The 21829-nt window shown below is 38.2% G+C and overlaps 1 protein-coding gene across 2 annotated transcripts in view; it reads right to left on the reverse strand.

The window, feature by feature from the left end:
* Positions 1 to 21829, reverse strand: part of EPS15 (epidermal growth factor receptor pathway substrate 15) — a 138647-nt gene that overhangs the window by 20856 nt on the left and 95962 nt on the right. For both annotated transcript variants that reach the window (XM_066376253.1, XM_066376252.1), the window contains exons 16-21: positions 18369 to 18572; positions 15579 to 15695; positions 15250 to 15340; positions 11949 to 11984; positions 10461 to 10597; positions 3526 to 3595 (exon numbers count right to left, since the gene is read on the reverse strand). In XM_066376253.1, the coding sequence (XP_066232350.1) occupies positions 3526 to 3595; positions 10461 to 10597; positions 11949 to 11984; positions 15250 to 15340; positions 15579 to 15695; positions 18369 to 18572 (655 nt within the window). The remainder of the gene's footprint in view (positions 1 to 3525; positions 3596 to 10460; positions 10598 to 11948; positions 11985 to 15249; positions 15341 to 15578; positions 15696 to 18368; positions 18573 to 21829) is intronic.

Below are 21829 nucleotides of genomic sequence, written 5' to 3' on the forward strand. Positions count from 1 at the left end.
TGTATGTTAGGATGGTTCCGCATAGAAAAATCAACCAATTTAATATATTAGATTAACAGAATAAAGGAAAAAAAGCCCACATGATATCTCAACTGATGCAGAGAAAGAACAGCAAAACTTAACATCTTTTCATGATTAAAGAAAAACACTTAACAAACTAGGAAAAGAGGGAAACTACTTCAAATATGATAAAGGCCATATGTGGGAAGCTAACAGCAAAAATCATACTCACTGTTGAGAGACTGAAAGCTTTTGCTCTGAAATCAGTAACAAAACAAGGATGGATGCCCATTTTTACCACTTCTATGCAACTATAGAAGCCCTAGGCAAGGGGGGGGGGGGAAGCACCCAAGTTGGAACAAAGTAAAATTATATTTGTTTCGCAGATGACATGATCTTACATGTAGAAAGATTCCACAAGAAAGCTGTTTAGAACAAAATGAATTCAACAAAGTAGTAGGATACATAATCAATACACAAAAACCAGTAGGATTTCTATGTACTAACAATGAACAATCTGAAAAGGAAAGAAAACAATTTCACTTAAAATAGCATCCAAAAGAATAAAATACTTAGGATTTAACCAATGAGGACTTGTATACTGACAACGATAATATAGTCTGAATGTAAAGAACAAATAAATGAAAAGACAGCCCATGTTCATGGATTGGAATACTTGATTTTGTTAAGATTTTAATAATATCCAAAGCAATCTACAGACTGAGTGTAATCCCTACCAAAATCCCAATGACAATTATTGCAGAAATAAAAAATTCATTCTAAAATTTATATGAAATCTCCAGGGATCCTGAATAGCCAAAACAATCCTGAAAAAGAACAGTTACAATTCTCAAACTTCCTTATTTGAAAACTTATGACAAAGCTACAGTAATCAAACAGTGTGATACTGGCCTCTGACAGACATTTAGAACACTGGTAGAGATTAGAGAGCCCAGAAATAAATCCTTACATATACAGTTAAATGATATTTTGCAAGAATGCCAAACCACTCAATGGGGAAAGAACAAATCCTTTCAGCAGATGGTGTTGGGAACACTGAATAAAGAATAAAAAAGAATAAAGTTGGACCCCATACCTTACAACATACACAAAAATTAACCCAAAATGGACCAAAGACCTAAATGGAAGACTTAAAACTATTCAACTCTTAGAAGAAAACACAGGGGGAAGCTTCATGTTCGATATATGTAACTATACTTTCTTGCATATGACAATAAAAGCATAGGCCACAGAGGAGATAAATTGGACTACATAAAAATGATAAAGTCTTTTGCCCCAATAGACAGTATCAGTACATACAAAGGCAACTCATGGAATGCAAGAAAATACCTGCAAATCATGTATCTCATAAGGTGTTATATCCAGAGTATGTAAAGAACTACAACTCAACAACAAAAAAGCAAACAACCAATTTAAATAATGGGCAAAGAACTGAAAAACATTTTTTTAAAAAAGATATCCAAATGGTCAAAGGTTGCTCAACATCACTAATCATTAGGAAAACGTGAATCAAATCAGTGAGATGACACTTCACACCCTTCTGGGTGACTATTATCAAAAAATTGAAAGTAGTATGAGGATGTAGAAAAACTAGAACCCTTGTGCAAGAATGTAAAATGGTACAGCTACTATAAAAAGTATGATAATCTCTCAAAAAATGAAAAACAGAATGATCATATAATCCAACGATTCTATATATAAATAAGCGTTATCAAAGTGTCTGCTTTTCCCTGAACGCACCCTAGATGTCCCACTTGCAGTCCTTGCTCCTGTGACTCTCTGCTTTACCTGCACTTTCCATAACTCCTCAATAAAAACCCTAGCCCATTCCTTCCAGGCATACCATAAATCCATCTCTGCTTTAAAATCATTCATGATTTACCCTAAATGGAGGGGATCTCCAAAACCTCAAAATTTTCTTTAAAATTTTGCAGTTCTAACAAATTCTCATGGCACTTATGATTCCTTAATGTGGGCAATCGAGAGTCAATTATAAATGTATTAACCTTTCATTTTATTTTCTTAGGTTATACTTTCTAAATATATAATATCCCTAACCATATATTAAATCATCAATTTAATAAGGAGAGTCTAAAAAATCAAATGTATTTAAAAAAGATATAATTCAGCCACTGTTACTACAATAAGCCTTTAGGAAACTGTATTTGCTGCCATTCTATGTTTCGGTTTACATTAAATCTTGTTTTCTACATATCTGCTTTTTACACTCCTCCTTCTTGCTACTCATGTTGGAAGTTAATTTTCAACCTGAAAATAAATAATGCACAGTACTAAATCCCATCTTGTTACAATTTGTACAATACAAGAAATCCGAATTGTGAAGGCATTTCTACTATCTCTACCTAGGCTCACAATTCTTACTTTGCACAATCAACAAATTAGTGAATTGAATAACTCAATTTCCATCTGAAAAATATCGCATTCAACTTCCAGCACGATTGTGAAGTATTTACTTGTTTCAGTTCACTTCCTTCTAATTCCCAGATCTCCTACAGAACAGCCAGTCTGTTTATTTTTTAATGAAAAGTGAAAAGAAAGCAGAGTTACTTAGGTAAGAAAGCTTTCAGACTGTCAGACTTAGGTTTGAGTCTTGGCTCTGCCTGGCTCACATCTAGCACAGGGAGCACAGGGACAGCTGTCAGAGGGAAGGGGGGAGGGGAGGGGGTCAGAGAAGGTGACGGGATTAGTGATAGTGTATACATAAAACACAGAAATACAGAAAACAGGACAGCAAGTCTCAGAGGGAAGGGTGGAGGGAGTAGGGGGCGGGGGCAAAAGAGGTGTAATGGAGGACATATGGGGGTGGGGGTGAGGGTGTTATATTCAGTGGGACACTTGAATCCATGTTAACACAATAAATTTAATAAAAAAATAAACCTGATTAAGTTACTTAATGTAAAAAACAATAATTAATTTAATTAAGTTACTTAATGTTCTGGTCCTCAATTTCCTGACCTTTAAAATGGGAAAATTACTTAAAGGTTATTAAAAGAATAAATGGAAAATTAGATACCATAGATAAAGCACTAGAACTAGATGCTAGAATAACATTTACCTTTTCTTTGTATTGCAGGACCAAGCCACTATTTGGAAAGCTACTACCATTACCTATTGGAAGCCACTAATTTTAAAATTTAGGCCAAGATCAATAAGAGTCAATGATGACTTTGAAACTGCCAAGCAACACTGCTTTTATAATGGAAAATAATTTATTGGTTTAACTGATATTGACTAGAGTACATAATTTATTAACAGCTTCAACATGAACAATAAATAGCTAATGAATAATAAAAAAAGTAGAATGTGATACATAAACACATCATCATTTTGATTATTGGTAGATTACAATCAGATGTAACTACATTATAATTTTAAAGCTGCACATAAATAAATAGGACAAATATATTTGGAGACCAAAAAAACAAAAAGATGCTTAAAGAAAAGGGTAATGTTTACTGTTCAAAAAAATGGCTATTTTCTTACCTGAATCACTAGCTGCAACAACCACTGTTCCACCAGGAGCAAAAGGATCATTGTGTTTCAATGTTTCTACCTAAACAAATACACAAAACCATGATGCAGGGAACATTTCATAGCTGAGACCTCACTGCCACAGCAGAGGAAATATTTTTATTAAGAAAATTAATGATGGGTATGCAACATAATTGAATGACAAGATAACCTGGACATGTTTTCTTTGAATATATGTACCCTGATTTATTGATGTCACCCCATTAAAATTAATAAAAATTTATTAAAAAAATTAAACTTAACAGGGTGACATTGGTCAACAAAGTACACAGATTTGGGGTAAACATCTCCACATCATTCGGACAATTATGTTGTATATCCATCACCCAAAGTCAAACCATCCTCCATCACCTTATATATTTGTCCCTCCTTATACCCCTCCCTCTCCTTTACACACGCTAAATTCTTTAAAAACAAGGCATTAGCAACAAATGTTCCCCCTACTAATTTGAATTTTATTACATCAAAATGATACATATTTTCTAATCTCCTTTATTTGTAAAATATAATATCCACTCAAAAAACCGTGTGAAACACGTAGTTTAACAAAATGCCAACACTTCAAGAAGTCTTCCTGTGCTCTTCCTCTCCCACCACCATCCCATCCCTGCTCCTCTGTAGAGGTAATGATTATCTTGACTTTTTTTCTTCATAATTTTGCTACTTATATAGATGCACAATATTTTAACTTTTTATTTTGAAATAATTTTAGATTTCTAGAACAGCTGTAAAGATAATACAGAGTTCCATATATCCTTCACCCAGCTTCTTCTAATGTTAGTATCTCATATAATCATGGTACAGTTACTAAAACTGAAGAATTAGTACTGGTACAAAACTATAAACTATAGATTTTATTTGAAATTTCAACAATTTTTACATTAATGTTCTTTTCCTATTCCAGGATAATGTTGCATTTAGGATACATACTATTCTTTTTAAAAAAAAAAAATTATTTATTCATTTTAGAGAGGGGAGAGAGAGAGAGAGAGAGAGAGAGAGAGAGAGAGAAGGGGGGAGGAGCAGGAAGCATCAACTCCCATATGTGTTTTGACCAGGCAAGGCCAAGGTTTTGAACTGGTGACCTCAGCGTTCCAGGTCGACGCTTTATCCACTGTGCCATCACAGGCCAGGGAGATGCATACTATTTTAACTTTTAAATACTCTAGTACTTAATATCAGAAAATGCTAAATTTCCATTTTCTATTTAGCAGTCTTCCCCTTAAAGAAAACATGTACTTGTACACCAGGGAGGAGGGCAAGAGTGGAAGGGGATAGAGAGAGAGAAAGAGACGGCTTTTGCTAAAAAGATTCTGCCACTTTTAAATAAGTCGTGTAAAACTCTGGGTCAAGTGGCAAGGGCGAGTAGCTACAAAGAGTGAGGACTATACCAGAAGCCAGTAGTCTTTCTACTTTAGTTTTTAATCATGGTCAAATAAACTGTGTATTTAGGAAGACAACTGAACTTTTTCTTTCTGGCATTAGGCTCTCTTTAAGAGGCCGTCCAAATGCCTTGGCAGACATGTGAAAGGGGCATGAATGACTTCTGCAATATTTATCTTCTGCTCTGACTCATGACTATCAACGTCATCTATTTCTAATCATCAAGAAGTTGGATATTATAATTGAATGTCAGAGGACAATTCAGAGTTCAATTTATAAATTCCCAAGTAAAACAAATGTATTAGAAAAGAGAAAAGTAATGTTGAGACTTATATTCTCTCTTTATAAAAGAGGACCTATTAAAACTACTAGCAGAAAGAATTACTACTACTGAAGTTTTGGAACTGAAACTGATAGCACTTATTTTAACTGATGCCAATGATATTTATAAAACTAGCACACTAGCCTGACCAGATGGTGGCACAGTGGATAGAGCATCGGACTGGAATACGGAGGACCCAGGTTCGAGACCCCAAGGTCGCCAACTTGAGCGCGGGCTCATCTTGCTTGAGCAAAAAGCTCACCAGCTTGGACCCAAGGTCACTGGCTCAAGCAAGGGGTTGCTCGGTCTGCTGAAGGCCCGCGGTCAAGGCACATATGAGAAAGCAATCAATGAACAACTAAGGTGTCGCAATGGAAAACTGATGATTGATGCTTCTCATCTCTCTCCGTTCCTGTCTGTTTGTCCCTGTCTATCCCTCTCCCTGACTCTCTCTCTCTGTCCCTGTAAAAAAAAACCAAAAAAGAACTAGCACACTAGTGCCTGACCAGGTAGTGGTGCAGTGGATAGAGCATCAACCTGGGACTCTGAGTTCCCAAGTTTGAATCCCTGAGGTTACCGGCTTGTGCACAGGATCATCAACATGATCCCAAGGTCACTGGCCTGAAGCCTAAGGTTGCTGGCTTCAGCAAGGGGTCACTTTCTCTGCTTGAGGCCCCCACCCCTGCACCCGTCAAGGCACGTATGAGAAACAATCAATGAACTAAAGTGATGCAACTATAAGTTGATACTTCTCATCTCTCTCCTTTCTTCTCTCTCAAAAAAATAAAATAAAACCAGCACAACAGCTCATACTCTGATTATATCTGCTGAATGAATGAATAGCAACCAAAGGGAAAAAAATTAAGCTGGTCTGTATAGCAAACAACTTTCCATGGTTTCTAATATAATAGACAAAATATCAGTGTGAAAGACAGTCAATGACATGATAACTTAAGTTACCAACCATTATTGCTTCTTGACTTTGAGAAAAGAAAAAACAACCAGGGTTGGCTTTTAATAATAGCTTACAAGTTTGTGTGCCATTACAGAGAAAAACAGAAAAAGCATGCCTACATGCATGTCAGGTTTAATCTGTACTCCTTTAGCATATACTGTGCAACACCCTAAAAACCCACTGGGATAGCAAGGGGAACAAGTTGGACATGTAGCCTAAGTGGCTACAAAACTTCTATGTTATGTTCAGTTCAATAATTAGGCAATTTAGTAAAAGAAGTAATTTTCATAACTAAAATTTCAGGTGGTATGATTTTATAAAATTAACATTCCAAAATCCTCCAACAATATCAGCCAACCCATCACTGAAATTCTCTCTTCCATACCAGCCATCCACTCCTACTCTGACTGTATGACTTAGTACCTACACGATGCTACCAGTAGGAAATGGAAGTTGTATTGGTTGGTTTTTTAAATTATATCCCTTTAAGAACACACACAGACCTTAAGGGAATAAAAAAGACTTTTGGGGAGACTCATGACTGGAGGCATAATCAGAGGCCTGTTTTTTGTTTTTTTTTTTAAAACAGAAGATTGCACAATCAGGGCTTCTGGAACTATGAAGAAATAAAAGATTTTTAATCACAGTTTGACTTCATTTGTGTCATTTACTAACTTATTACCACTCAACTTCTCTGAGCTTCATTTACTTTATTATAAACATGAGGATAATAATATGAGCCTCATACGATTACTGTGAAGATTAAATGAGGTAGCATATGAAAAGAGCTTAGCACAATGCCTGGCACATAGAAAACATTAGATAAACAGCTATTGCTATATTTCCAACTGGCTTTTTTGCCTTGTTTTGCTCTTAAAGGAGAAATTAAGAGCTGTCAGCAAGGGCAAGTTGCTTTCAAAAAATGGGAAGAAAAGAGAAAAAGTGGCAGACCTGTGGTAGCACGGTGATTAAAGCGTCGACCTGGAACGCTGAGGTCGCCAGTTTGAAACCCTGGGCTTGCCCGGTCAAAGGCACATATGAAAGTCGGTGCTTCCTGCTCCTCCCTCCTTCTCTCTCTCTCTCTCTCTCTCTCTCTCTCTCTCTCTCTCTCTCTGTCACCCTCTCTATCCCTCCCCTCCCCCTCTAAAATGAATTAATTTTTAAAAATTTAAAGAAAAAAAATAGAATGAATGGCAGAAAAAATTCACCAGTGTAGAGAAACAGGAGAAACTTGTTTATTTTTAAATTCAAAAGAGGTGCTTTGGCTTTCTTGCTCTTTAAATGATACAAGTGAAGAATGAGAGGGTAGAATAAGGTGAGAGGAAAAGAATTCAGGTTGCAGCCAGTTTAGGAAGAATTTGGCAAATAGGTCCACACTGCATACTATGTGTTGTAGGTAAACACAGTATCCAGTAGCCGTGGAAACCACAAATATTCAGTTACAAAGGCATCTGCTCAGTTTTACATCAATGGAAAATACCAGTTGTTGGCCAAGTAGCTCCTTACCAAATACAGTAAGAACCAAAATCTATGATCTTTAGAAGAATCAATTACTTTTGTAAGAAAGTATTCTTTTTTAAAGTTTTTATTGAATTTCTTTAGGTGACATTCATTGATAAAATTATATAGATTTCAAGTACAATTGTATAACACATCATCTGTATATTGTAGTGTGTGGTCATCAGCCCAAGTCAAGTCCCCTTCCATCACCATTTATCCCCCTAAGCCTCTTCTACTGCCCCCACCCCCCTTCCCCTTTGGCCATCACCATACTGTTTGTTATCTGTGTCTATGAGGGTTTTTTATTTTTAAAGACTTTATTTATTTTTTAAAAGGGGGGGGGGGAGAGAGAGAGAGAGAGAGAGAGAGAGAGAAAGGGGGGAGGAGCAAGAAGCATCAACTCCCATATGTGCCCTGTCCAGGCAAGCCCAGGTTTTGAACTGGCAACCTCAGCATTCCAGGTCAACATTTTATCTATTGCACCACCACAACTCAGCTGTTTTCTTTCTTTTATTTTTTTGCTTAAGAAAGTATTTCTAATCTAAAAGTATTAAAAGACAAAACTGTTGCACTTTAAATGCCTATCACTTAATTGATCCTTTCTGGGTCTGGTTTACTTAATAAACATGAAAATTCTGCCTCAAAAAATAAGCCTCCAGGCTCTGGCCATTTGGCTCAGTGGTAGAGCATCAACCTTGTGTGTGGAAGTCCTGGGTTCGATTCCCAGTCAGGGTACACAGGAGAAGCGCCCATCTGCTTATCCACCCCTCCCCCCCTCCTCTCTCTCTTTCTTCCCTTCCTGTAGCCATAGCTTGATTGATTCAAGTGCATCAGCCAGGGCATTGAGGATGGCTCTGGTTGAGCCTCTGCCTCAGGAGCTACAAATAGCTAGCTCTGTTACAAGCAGCTCCAGATGGGCAGGCAGAGCATCAGCCCCAGACCAGGTTGCCAGGTAGATTTCAGTCAGGGCACATGCGGGAGTCTGTCTCTGTATCTCTCCTACTCTCACTTAAAAAAAAGCCTCCAAGTAAAAATTTTTTAAAGCTCCAAAATTACTCAAAATTATTGAAATTGGATGACAGATACATTAAAGTTTGTTAGAATATTTCATTGCATTACTCTATTTTGAATATGTTTAAATATCCTTGATATAAAAATTTTGTTTTTTAAAGCCTCCAAATGATAATGCACTTAGTTGTATGACCTTGGATATGTTCATTTTTCTGAGGCCCTGGCCAGTTTGCTTAGTGGACAGAGCATTGGCCTGGCAAGCAGATATCCTGGGTTCGATTCCTAGTCAGGGCACATATGAGAAGCAACCATCTGCTTCTTTTCCCCCTCTTTCCCCCACTCTCTCTTGCCCTCCTATAGCCAGTGGCTCGACTGGTTTGAGTGTTCGCCCTGCGCGCTAAGGACAGCTCGGTTGGTCTGAGTACTGGACTCAGGCACTGGGGACAGCTAGGTTGATTCGAGCATCAGCCCCACATGGGGCTGCTGGGTAGATCCTGGTCAAGGTGCATGAGGGAGTCTGTCTCTCTCCCCTCCTCTCACTTAAAAAAAAAGTTAATTATTCTGAGTCCCAGTGTTCTTATTTCTAAAATAGAAACACCAATGCCTACTTTGCAAGGCTGATGTGAAGATCAGGAACAATGAATGTAAAGCACACAGAAGGAGCTGATCCTAGTACTATATGCGGTTGTTAAATAGTGATTGTTACACTGTGTATGTTCTCAGTAGTCTGACATTTAGTGGTATTACAAGCTTAATATTCTGGATGTATCTATAAAATAACATAAATAACTTTATTCTTCTAAAACATCAATGTTGTTTCCTTTAATAAATTGCTTCTCATTAGCCCTGATGGGCTAGCTCAGTTGGAGCATCATCCCGATAAGCCAATGTTTCAGGTTTGATCCTTAGTCAGCACATACAAGAATCAACCAATGAATGCATAAATAAGTGAAACAACAAATCAGTGTCTCTCTCTCCCCCTTCCTTTCTCTAAAATCAAAAAGTAAATAAAATTTAAATTGATTTCCATTATTTCAAGAATGTATACCAAACTTTTTACTTAAGATTGATATATGGATTTCTGATCATTTATTTCTAATATCCCCAATGGGACAATATTTGGTTCTTTGAAGGGCAGACTTGATTTTTGGATGACATAAGTTATTCTAGGCCCTGACCAGTTGGCTCAGTGGTGGAGTGTTGGCCTGGTGTGAGGACGTCCCAGGTTTAATTCCTGGTCAGGGTGAACAGGAGAAGCACCCATCTGCTTCTCCATCCCTCCCCCCCTCACTTCTATCTCTCTCTCTCTTCCCCTCCTGCAGCCACAGCTCAATTGGAGTGATTTGGCCCCAGGAGCTGAGGATAGCTCCATAGCCTTTGCCTAAGGTGCTAAGAAGAGCTCTGTTGCTGAACAAAGGAGCAACGCCCCCTAGTGGGCTTTCTGAGTGGATCCCAGTTGGGGTGATTGTGGGAGTCTGTCTCTGCCTCCCTCCTCCCACTGAATAAAAAAAATGTCATTTTAGTTAATTCCAGTGGGTGATCAAGCTGTGAAATACTGCTTTGAATCAAAAACTAGATGGGTTGAGTGAGACTAAAAATCTTATATGGCCTACTAAGAGTAATCTAAAAGAAGATTCTTTAATCACTGTGTGTACTTCAAGACACTCACTTGAAACACTTGTTATCCATGTAATGGTTTTTAACCCTCCCACTTACCGAGGAGTTACTGCTACCGCTGGCTGCACTGAAAGGGTCGGTACTAGAAGCAGCAAAAGGATCAGTGGAAGATTGCTTGAAGAAGCAGTCAAATGCAAATGGATCTGAACCTTTAAAAGGATCACCTCCAAATGGATCTAAGAAAATACAGCACAAATATGACAGACTAAAAAAACTGAATTTCCTGACCCCTGAAGGCATGACAATTGCAGCGATAAAAAGACATTTAGAACTCCTGCAGAATCTAAGTTAGGTATTTTGTATTATGACTACTGAAGTTAAAAAACTAGACAGTTCCATCTAGTAAAACAGCTTTAATTAACATCCTTTCCTACTTTTCACCATTCACCTAAAGGACACCAATAATTCCAACATTTACTACACAAATGTTTCCTGTATGCCAGGTTTAAATAATACCTCTAAGCCGATTCTAATTGCAGGTGATCCTAATTGGGAGAGGGGGACCACAGATTCCATAATGGTTTTGGTAAAAAATAAGAGTCTTTCACCTAATAAACTTTTTTTTAATTTAATTTAATTTTTTGAGAAGAGAAGAAAGGAAAAGAGGAATGAGGGAGACAGGGAAGGAGAGAGGGAAAGAGATGGAGAGAGGGAAAGAGAAAGAGAGAGAGAAGCATTAACTCACTGTTCCACTTAGTTGTGCCAACTGATTGCCTCTCCCACCAGGGCTCAAACTTTCAACCTCAGGGGTTGAGCTGGTGCCCTCAGGATCAGGCCAGCACCCACGGGATTAAGCTGGCAACCCTAGGATCCAGCTGGTGCCCCTCAGGATTGGCAACCTCAGGCTCAAGCCAGTGACCTTGGCATTCCAGGCTGGCACTCTATCCACTGAGCCACCAGCCAGGGCAGCAAAATTATTTCTTTTAAACTAGTATATAATTTCAGGGGATCCAATTATAAGACCCTTATTCTATGCTATCATTAACTAAAGAAACAACACAAACTTTTAAAAGTATTTTTTTCTCTGAGCCCAAAGGTAACATTTGCAAAGCATAATTAAATGGGACAAAAGATTTGCTTTATTCCGATGCAAAAAATCTTAAAATCCTTACATTCAGTATCTTTAAGATTTTTCTCTATTCATGGAAGAGACTGTATGTAATTTAGGAAAACAAAAGTTTGAAATCCTGTAGTAGTATATAACTCGTTATCCTCACCTAATCTTTAACTAGTAAAGAGAAATCAGTTTTAATATTACTAAAAGCACAAAAGTACAAATACTAATGTCATTTTAAAAAAAGTAAATCTAAGAGTTAAATAAATTTGCAAGACTCTACTACTTTCTCTCTAAAAACGACAGGGACATACATCTTAGTGGGACCTTATGTCAGTTTCAACACTAAATAAAAAGGAAGTTTATTTCCTATAACTACCTATGATCTCCCATTACTAAACACAATATAAGCTTATAATTAACTAGAATCAAATTGAAGCTAAGATCGACCTCAATGATATACTGGTACTGACCAATTTTCCCAAAAGGATCATCCTTGAAAGGATCACCTGTGAAAAAATAAATAAGCAGAAATCAAAATAATAATAAATACTATTGAGCACTATTACTTTAAAGATAACTTTAAAACAAAAGTAAAGTTTCTTATAGCAAAATTGTTTCATTAGCTCTACCTCAAATTAGATAAAATAATGAATGTCATCCACCACTAGGAAATATTTAAAATAATAAAGAGTAAAGGCAGAACAACAACATACCTCATCAAAGAGGCAAATTTGAATTATAGGCAACTACACTTAACTCTTGGTCACAAGCTGTAGTTACAGATGGATGGGAGAATAGGCATAACAGAAAGAATTTCACTAACAAAATCTCTACTCTTCACCCCAGTATGGAATGGGTATTAACACCACTTCAGAAATAGACACTGAGCTTCACTGAAGTAAAAAAAAAGAAAAGAAAAGAAAAAAATGCTTATAGAATTAAGTCCAGATAGAAACCTTTACATTTATGATCATTTGAATTTTGAAAAGAGTGCTAAAACAATTAAATGGGAAAAGGATAGTCTTTTTCAATAAGTGGTGCTAGGACAACTAAATATCCACATGCAAAAGCATAAAGCTGGACCCTATCTCACACCATATACCAAAATTAACTAAAAATGGATCAAAGACCTAAATATAACAACTAAAACTATAAAAAAAAAAAAATAGAAAAAAGCCTGACCAGGCGATGGCACAGTGGATAGAGCGTCGGACTGGGATGCAGAGGACCCAGGTTCGAGACCCTGAGCTCGCCAGCTTGAGTGCGGGCTCATCTGGCTTGAGCAAAAAGCTCACCAGCTTGGACACAAGGTAGCTGACTCAAACAAGGGGTTACTCGGTCTGCTGAAGGCCCGCGGTCAAGGCACATATGAGAAAGCAATCAATGAACAACTGAGGTGTTGCAACAAAAAACTGATGATTGATGCTTCTCATCTCTTTCCGTTCCTGTCTGTCTGTCCCTATTTATCCCTCTCTCTGACACTCGCTCTGTCTCTGAAATAAATAAACAAATAAAATAAAAATAATTTGAAAAAACAAAAAACAAACTATTAAAAAAAAAAGAAAAAAACATAAGAGGCAATCTTTATGACTTTGGACCTTAGATATGATATCAAAAGCATGAGAAAAATAAAAGGATAAATTGGACTTCATCAAAATTAGGACAACACAGAGAATATAAGAAAATATCTGTAAGTCATACATATGTTATGGGATTTATATTCAGAATATGTAAGAAATGCTTACAAGTCAACTATAAAAATACAACCCTATTAAAAATGAGCAAATAATTTGAATAAATGTTTCCCCCCAAAATAAATGAATAACCAATAATCTCATAGAAAGATGCTCAAAACATTAGCCATTAAGAAAAAAACAAACCTAGCCATTAGGGAAATACAAATCAAACCCACAATGAGATACTACTTCACACTGCAATATGAGTGAACCTTGAAAATATTACGCTAAGTGAAAGAAGCCAGACAATATTGCATAATTACATAAACATGCAAAATTACAGAGAAGGAAAGATTAGTGGTTACCTAGAGCCTGGGGTTAGGAAAATGGGAACTGACTTCTAATGGGTATGGGACTGCTTTATGGGGTGATAAAAAATGTTCCAAAATTAGATTTTGGTGCCCAACCAGGTGGTGGCACAGCGGATAGAGCATCGGATTGGGATGTAGAAGACCCAGGTTTGAGACCCCAAGGTCGCCAGCTTGAGCACGGGCTCATCTGGTTTGAGTAAAAGCTCACCAGCTTGGACCCAAGGTCACTGGTTCAAGTAAGGGGTTACTTAGTCTGCTGAAGGCCCACAGTCAAGGCACATATGAGAGAGCAATCAATGAACAACTAAAGTGTCACAACAAAAAACTAGTGATTGATGCTTCTCATCTCTCTCTGTTCCTGTCTGTCTGTCCCTATCTCTCTCTCTCTCTCTGACTCTCTATAAAAAATAAAAATTAAAAAAAATTAGATTTTGGTGATGATTATACAACTCTGAATATACTAAAACCATTTAGTTGTATACTTTAACGGTTCAATTTATATATCTTTTAACATTTTTTAAAAAGTTTTATTTATTGATTTTAGAGAGAGGTGAGAGAGAAGGGGAAGAGTGAGAAGCATCAATTCATAGTAGTTGCTTCTTGTATGCGCCTTGATGGGGCAAGCCCAGGGTTTTGAACCAGTGACCTTAACATTCCAGGTTGATGCCTTCTACACTGCGCCACCACAGGTTAGGTATTCTCAGTAAGATTTGTTTTAAAAAAGCTCTCACATCTAGGCTCATTACTGCCATGACTCTAAGCAAGTTATTCTATGTGCTCAGTTTGCCAACCTTAAAACTGATAAAGACTAACCTATCACTTTCACAGGGTGATTTTAGAAATAAATAAACTGCAAAAAGAGCTTTAACAATAGTATTTAGCATAATTTACAGTGACATTACATATTTTAATTTATTAAACTTATGTTTCTTCAATAAGACTGTAGGCACCTTAAGGGCAGGGATTAGGCTACTAATCACTACAGCTTCCACTGCTTTAAAGGCACGGTGTTGGCACTTTTAGTAAATAATTGCTAGTTGATTTAAGAGTGCTCAATCTTTTCTCCTTCTGTTCTTTATTCTGAAGAAGAAATACTCTTATACAGGGGTTCCTAAGACATAATCAAATGCTTAGTCTAGGATTTAGTTGCCTAAAGAGGACAAAAACTAAGATCTGAGCATATAAAACCTTACTCTCTCTACTTTTGTTATAACAAGTAGGCTCTCAAAATTGAAGCCCTAATTCTTTTTTTTGTTTGTTTGTTTGTTTTTTTCTGAAGCTAGAAACGGGGAGAGACAGTCAGACAGACTCCCGCATGCGCCCGACCGGATCCACCCGGCACGCCCACCAGGGGCTCTGCCCACCAGGGGGCGATGCTCTGCCCCTCCGGGGCGTCGCTCTGTTGCGACCAGAGCCACTCTAGCACCTGGGGCGGAGGCCAAGGAGCCATCCCCAGCGCCCGGGCCATCTTTGCTCCAATGGAGCCTTGGCTGCGGGAGGGGAAGAGAGAGAGACAGAGAGGAAGGAGAGGGGGAGGGGTGGAGAAGCAGATGGGCGCTTCTCCTGTGTGCCCTGGCCGGGAATCCAACCTGGGACTTCTGCACGCCAGGCCGACGCTCTACCACTGAGCCAACTGGCTAGGGCTGAAGCCCTAATTCTTATACAGTTTATATATTTAAAAGCCTTTTTTGGTAAATCTAGAATATAAAAATAAGAGTACTTACTGCCAACAAAAGGATCAGACTGGAAAAAATCCAAGTTTGTGTCTGCAACTGGATCTGTCAGTGAACTTGATTCTATAGTAAATGGATCTTCCTAAAAATAATTTTAAAAGGTAACATTTTAAAAATAAAATACTATGCTTTGAAAAATGAACTGATGGTAATATAACAAATATTTCTGTGGCATAAAGTTCACTTAACACACTTTTCTCTTTCCTTAGCCTCAAACAGTGTATAACCCTTATTGGGAAACCAGCAATAAGAACATTTACATGTAAAAAAAAAAGAACATTTATATGTAAAATTATTTTTACATATAGAATTATTTTTACCTCTTTTGAATGGTTGTCACTGTTCAATTCAGGACCAACTTTTTCATTTACAGCTGCAGTCACCACTTCACTTTCATCAGTCACACCAGAAGGCAGTATTTCAGGACTGCTTCTTGCCTACAAAATATTAATGGCACATGGACTAACAATGTTTTCTACTTGGCAGAGGAAACTGGCAAAGGATAAGTAAAAATTATCAGAAAATAAAAAGACAAGCAGAATATATTCACTGAATAACTTCTCCTATATTCTTTCTTGAGAAACTGGTATCGCCAATCATCGAAGTCACTCAGAGTTTCCTTAACCATCTCCCTTTGGTTGCCCCTCAGCTAGACTCCATGTCTTACTGAATCGGCCTCCTATCTCTTTCTCAAATTCTTCCCTGCTTTTCTATCCTATCACTATCTCCCATTGACATAATTCCTGGTCCAAATTACTGTAGCAACCTTCCAATTGCTTTTGTGCCTCCAATATGTGCACTTCCAGTCAATCTTCCTTATACTAGTCAAAGTAATAGATCTGCCCTGGTCAGACAGCTCAGTAGCTCAGTTGGTTAGGGCACTGTTCCAAAATGCAGAGGTTGCCAGTTCAATCCCTAATCAGGGCGCATACAGGAACAGATTGATGTTCCTATCTCTCTCTTTTTCCCTTCCTCTCTCTCTCTCTAAAATCAGTATAATAAACATTAATAATAATAATAGCCTGACCAGGGGGTAGTGCAGTGGATAGAGTGTTGGCCTGGGATGCTGAAGACACAGATTCAAAACCCTGAGGTCGCCTGACCAGGCAGTGGCGCAGTGGATAGAGCATCGGACTGGGATGCCTGGAAGGACCCAGGTTTGAGACCCCGAGGTCTCCAGCTTGAGCGCGGGCTCATCTGGCTTGAGCAAAAAGCTCGCCAGCTTGTGTTCAGGGTCGCTGGCTCGAGCAAGAGGTTACTTGGTCTGCTGAAGCCCCCCAGTCAAGGCACATATGAGAAAGCAATCAATGAACAACTAAGGTGTTGCAACAAAAAACTGATGATTGATGCTTCTCATCTCTCTCCGTTCCTGTCTGTCTGTCCCTATCTATCCTTCTCTCTGACTCTATCTCTGTTCCTGTAAAAATAAATTAATTAAAAAAAATTTAAAAAAAAAATATAAAAAAAACCAAAAACAAAAACCCCTGAGGTCGCTGGTTTGAGCACAGGCTCATCTGGCTTGAGCCCAAAGGTCGCTGGCTTGAGTCCAAGGTCGATGGTTCGAGCAAGGGGTCACTGGCTCGGCTGGAGCCTCCTGGTCAAGGCACATATGAGAAAGCAATCGATGCAAAGGTGCCGCAACTACAAGTTGACACTTCTCATCTCTCTCCCTTCCTGTCTATTCCTGTCTGTCTCTCTCTAAAAAATCATCATCATCATCATCATCATCATCATAGATCTAAAATGTGAAACTGATTTTAACCTTCCTGGTTAAAAGTCCTTCAGTGGCTTCCCATTGCTTTATGGATTTATGCCAGTAAAAAACAAGGCTTAAGAAGAGGCAGGGCCAATATCTACTTAACACCATCTTATGACTTTGAAAGAAAACCTAATAATTTTACTTTTTGTGCTTAAAAAATATCCAAGAAGTGTGTCCAACACTGTACTGTCTAAGTAAAATCGTCTGTTACTTTTATATCTTTCAAATTTATGTTTTTCTCATCATACATCCTCTTGCTGCTGAAGTTTAGGCTAAAACAACTCTCATACAGACCATTCCAACCGCTTTCTTAATACAGTGTCCAGCCCCACTCTCCAATCCATTTTCCACATTTTCTAAAAGGTAAATTTAATCCTGTCCCTTCTTCCTTAAAATTCTTAGATGGCTACTCACCATAGTATGATAAATTCCCCAAAGCTTCAAGATAAATCCTAATTTCTTACTCTTTGGCCCCTTTAACCCAGAAGTGGTCATTTTTTATCCAGGTACACGTCATAAGCACTCATGGTATTTGTTTTAAAAATGTATGTACCTCGCCTCATCCCAGAAACTAGCTCAACAAGTTTGGAGTGGGGCTCAGGCATCTGTATTTTGATCAAGTAGCAGCGGTAATGCAGGTGCCCTAGGAGAGAGCCGCATTCCCTACCAATACTCTCCCCACCATCACAAGATATTGTCTGAAGACTTCCCACGACTCTGTGCAGCATGATTTTCCCCATCTCAAACCGATGGTAATGCTATCTTCTCTGTTAGGAACGTACCACCTTCTCCTTTGTTTAACCCCTTTCTAACTTTGAAGGGCACTTGCAAAACCTTCCCTACAACATCTTCTCTGGGCCCCCACCAAGCTGCCCGGCCCATGCTGCCTGTCACAGCCCTTCGACAGTGGACTGGACCGTATGCTGCTCGAAGGCAGGGCCGCTGTCTCCTGCCTCTGCAGCTCCGCCACACAGCAGGGCGGCACTCTCCCACAGTCAGGGCTCTCTGAAAGGGCAAATAAATGTCCTCAGCATTAGGAAATACAGAATTACTTCCAGTTTTGGGTGAGAGTACTTAAGAACTGTTTTAAAAGTCATTATCTATAGAACTGTTTTTGAAAACATGCTATGTAACATGTAAATCGGTTAAAATCCTATTTTTTGTTAGATTTCTTAGAACTGTTGGATCAGTACCCACTCTGCCTCTCAAAAACAAAAACAAAAACAACTCAACTGTACTCATATGAGGAGAGGCCACATATTTATAGCAGGTATGATGTCAACAAACCCTTGACCTGAATCAATTTTTCTTCTGCAGTTAACTGTGAAGGTTCTGGAACTCGGAGACTCACTGGAGATTCCTGGTGCATGGGCTCAGCCTCCAGGTTGCTCTGGCCTTCAGCGTGCTCGTTCAGGTTGGCTGCTTCACTGCTGCTGGTGCTGAGGCTGCAATAATCCGTAGCTCCGTTTACAAGAATGCTGTGTGGGCTACTGCACCAATTTAATTGATTATTATGGTTTTCCAGATCTTTCATTTCCATCAGTTTCATTTGCATCTGTCAACACAAAGGAGACATACAAAAGAGAATTTATTACTCACAAGACATGCGATGTAAGAATGGCTATACCCCTAGACTTGGTCAAGGAAAAATTTGCTTCCATAAGGAGAATACACTGGGAATGAAGCAGGACTTCGAGATGTCAGTAATCCATCCCAGCAAATTATCCTCTTGAAACTCCAGTATATATGGCTTTGCTTTTGTCTACCTTTAGAAAGCTCTAAGAATTTTTATTCAAATATTTGCTTATTGGCAGTCCTTTACGGTATAATTAGAAAAAGAAGGGTCAGGATATTGGGGAAAAGAGAACAAAGTGATAGAGCTAAAGAACATTTTGTGGTGAAGCTTTAGAAGAGACAAAGGCAGTTGAGGGAGAGTACACAGGCTTTGGAGCCATCTGTACTCCTACTGGGAAGGAGCAGAATGAGACAAAGAAAAAATGAGCTCTGGGATTTCTTGTTTATGAACTAGACTCTAGGAAGTAGTCTCTAAATCTAAGCTATGCCATACATGCTAAATAAAATACACTCAGTTTTTCTGGTCTCAGTACCCAAGTGACTTTATATTCTTGGGATAACAGTGGGACAAAAGGTAGAATTCAATATGTAATAAATTTCAATACATACACATACACACAAATGTTGGGACCCAGCAGCAAGAAAAAATGTTTATACTAACGTCTAAAAGAAAAACAAGCCCTGGCCAGTTGGCTCAGTGGTAGAGCGTTGGCCTGGTGTGCAAGAGTCCCAGGTTCAATTCCTGGCCAGGGCACACAGGAGAAGCGCCCATCTGCTTCTCCACTCCTCCCCCTCTCCTTCCTCTCTCTCTCTCTCTCTCTCTCTCTCTCTCTCTCTTCCTCTCCTGCAGCCAAGGCTCCATTGGAGCAAATTTAGCCCAGGCGCTGAGGATGGCTCCATGGCCTCTGCCTCAGGTACTAGAATGGCCCTGGTTGCAACAGAGCAACGGCCCAGATGGGCAGAGCATCGCCCCCTGGTGGGCATGCCGGGTGGATCCCAGTCGGGCGCATGCAGGAGTCTGTCTGACTGCCTCCCCGTTTCCAACTTCAGAAAAATACAAAAAAAAAAAAAAAAAAAAAAAAATAGAATAACAAATTTACAAATACCTTAAAGAAACTGAGAAAGCAGAATCAAAAAATGTTTCTTAAGAAAAAGGAATATTCTAATTTTTCATAAAGGATATAGTTTTTCCCCTACGCTGTAGATAATCTTTTTTTTTTTTTAATTTATTTATTTTTTATAGAGACAAGAGAGTGAGTCAGAGAGAGGGATAGACAGGGACAGGCAGACAGGAATGGAGAGAGATGAGAAGCATCAATCATTAGTTTTTCATTGCGCATTGCAACACCTTAGTTGTTCATTGATTGCTTTCTCATATGTGCCTTGACTGCGGGCCTTCAGCAGGCCAAGTAACCCCTTGCTGGAGCCAGCGACCTTGGGCTCAAACTGGTGGGATTTTGCTCAAACCAGATGAGCCCGCACTCAAGCTGGCAACCTTGGGGTCTTAAACCTGGGTCCTCTGCGTCCCAGTCTGATGCTCTATGCACTGCGCCACCGCCTGGTCAGGCTGTAGATAATCTTTATTATGATTAATTAATGGATTATCCATTCATATTTTAATGACCAAGTATGTGTACATTAGGTTGAGCCGTATAATATTGTCATTTTTATAAGACAAAAATAGTTCAATATGTAATTTCATTTGGTTCTACCTATTACCTTCACATCCCTATTCTTAAATAAATAGTAATACATGATATATACTTTCTCTACCTTGATTTTTTTCACTTAATATATCCTAGAAATCCTATAATATCAATTTATTGAATTAATATACTTCTATAAATTGGTATATATAATAGTTTTAGTGACATTAGAATTCCCTTTATTACCATGCTATACTTTTGCTTTTAGCAAATATAAAAATGACTGATTAAACATTTCATAAATCAAGGCTCTGTTCATTTAACCTTATTTTCCCCATAAGGTTTTCAGGTTGCTCAATTTGAAATCTGTAATTTACCATAGATCTTTCAGGGTCATAACATGGGGGAAAGAATACTATTTTGGATTGGGAGACAGATGTAAATCTAGCTCTGTCACCTTCTTGTTAGGTGATCTGAGTCAGAGTAACTTCCCAAGTCTATTCTTTAATCCAAAAGGGAGTAATAATCATCTGTTGTATGAAGCAAAAGACATATTTGAGAGAAGTCTGTGAAATGTCAAGGATTATGTAAATGATGGACAATGTGTGTAACAGTGCCTAGCAAACCATATTTCCCACCCCTATAGCAATTTTTTCTCTTTGTTCCTTTTCCACTAATTCACCCATTTTGAAAACGTAAAGGACCTTGACCTCTTTGTGGGTAGAGATAACTTTTGTTATCAACTTTGTATTTCCAACATCTAGCACAGTGATACATACTGTAAGTGCTTAATATATATGTTCACTTAATGAACACCAGTATTGTGCTTATCAATTTAAGCAATGGGCATCAGGAAGCATATCTATCTACCAAATTGGATACTACATACTTGTAACACACGGCATATATGTGCCTTATATATCCCTAGTGCTACAGAGCAGTGATTTATAAATTTTTTTTTCACTTTAATCCATAGAAAAAAATAGATTTCATATCTTACCTCAGTAAAAATACATGTATATATTTGGATGTCTCTTTATATATATGCATACATAACAATAAACACATATATAATATAGACACTTAACCATATATAGTTTATAATATTACACACACATATATGCACATACAGTGGTAAACCATTTTCATGAAGTAATGCCCATCTGTACTACAAGTAATGCACTCTGATGTTTCTTATTTGTCGCTGCAACAATGAATGACTCGAAGTAGCAAACCTTACGTTTGGTTTCCAATCCTCACATGGGGCACCACTTGTCGCTGCGACAATGAACTACTCAGAGGCCAGATGACATGCTCTGAGAGGCCGAGAGGAGACACCAGCCCCGGTCAGCAGACGGAAGGACTGATGCCCTGTCCCCAGCCTTACTCAGGTATTTATTAGCCAGTACAAATAACTCAAGGAACCAGACAACAGAGCATATTGTTACACCTATTCTCTCCTATTTCATTTAAAAATTATTTTATCATGATCATTAAATCAATTTTAATACCCACTACAACCTTGCTATTAAAAATTTTAAACCTTAATTGTAAAATAATACCCATCATATAAATTAAGTAGTAAGTGGAC

The sequence above is a fragment of the Saccopteryx leptura genome, chromosome 3 (genome assembly GCF_036850995.1).
Source record: "Saccopteryx leptura isolate mSacLep1 chromosome 3, mSacLep1_pri_phased_curated, whole genome shotgun sequence".
Lineage (NCBI taxonomy): Eukaryota > Metazoa > Chordata > Mammalia > Chiroptera > Emballonuridae > Saccopteryx > Saccopteryx leptura.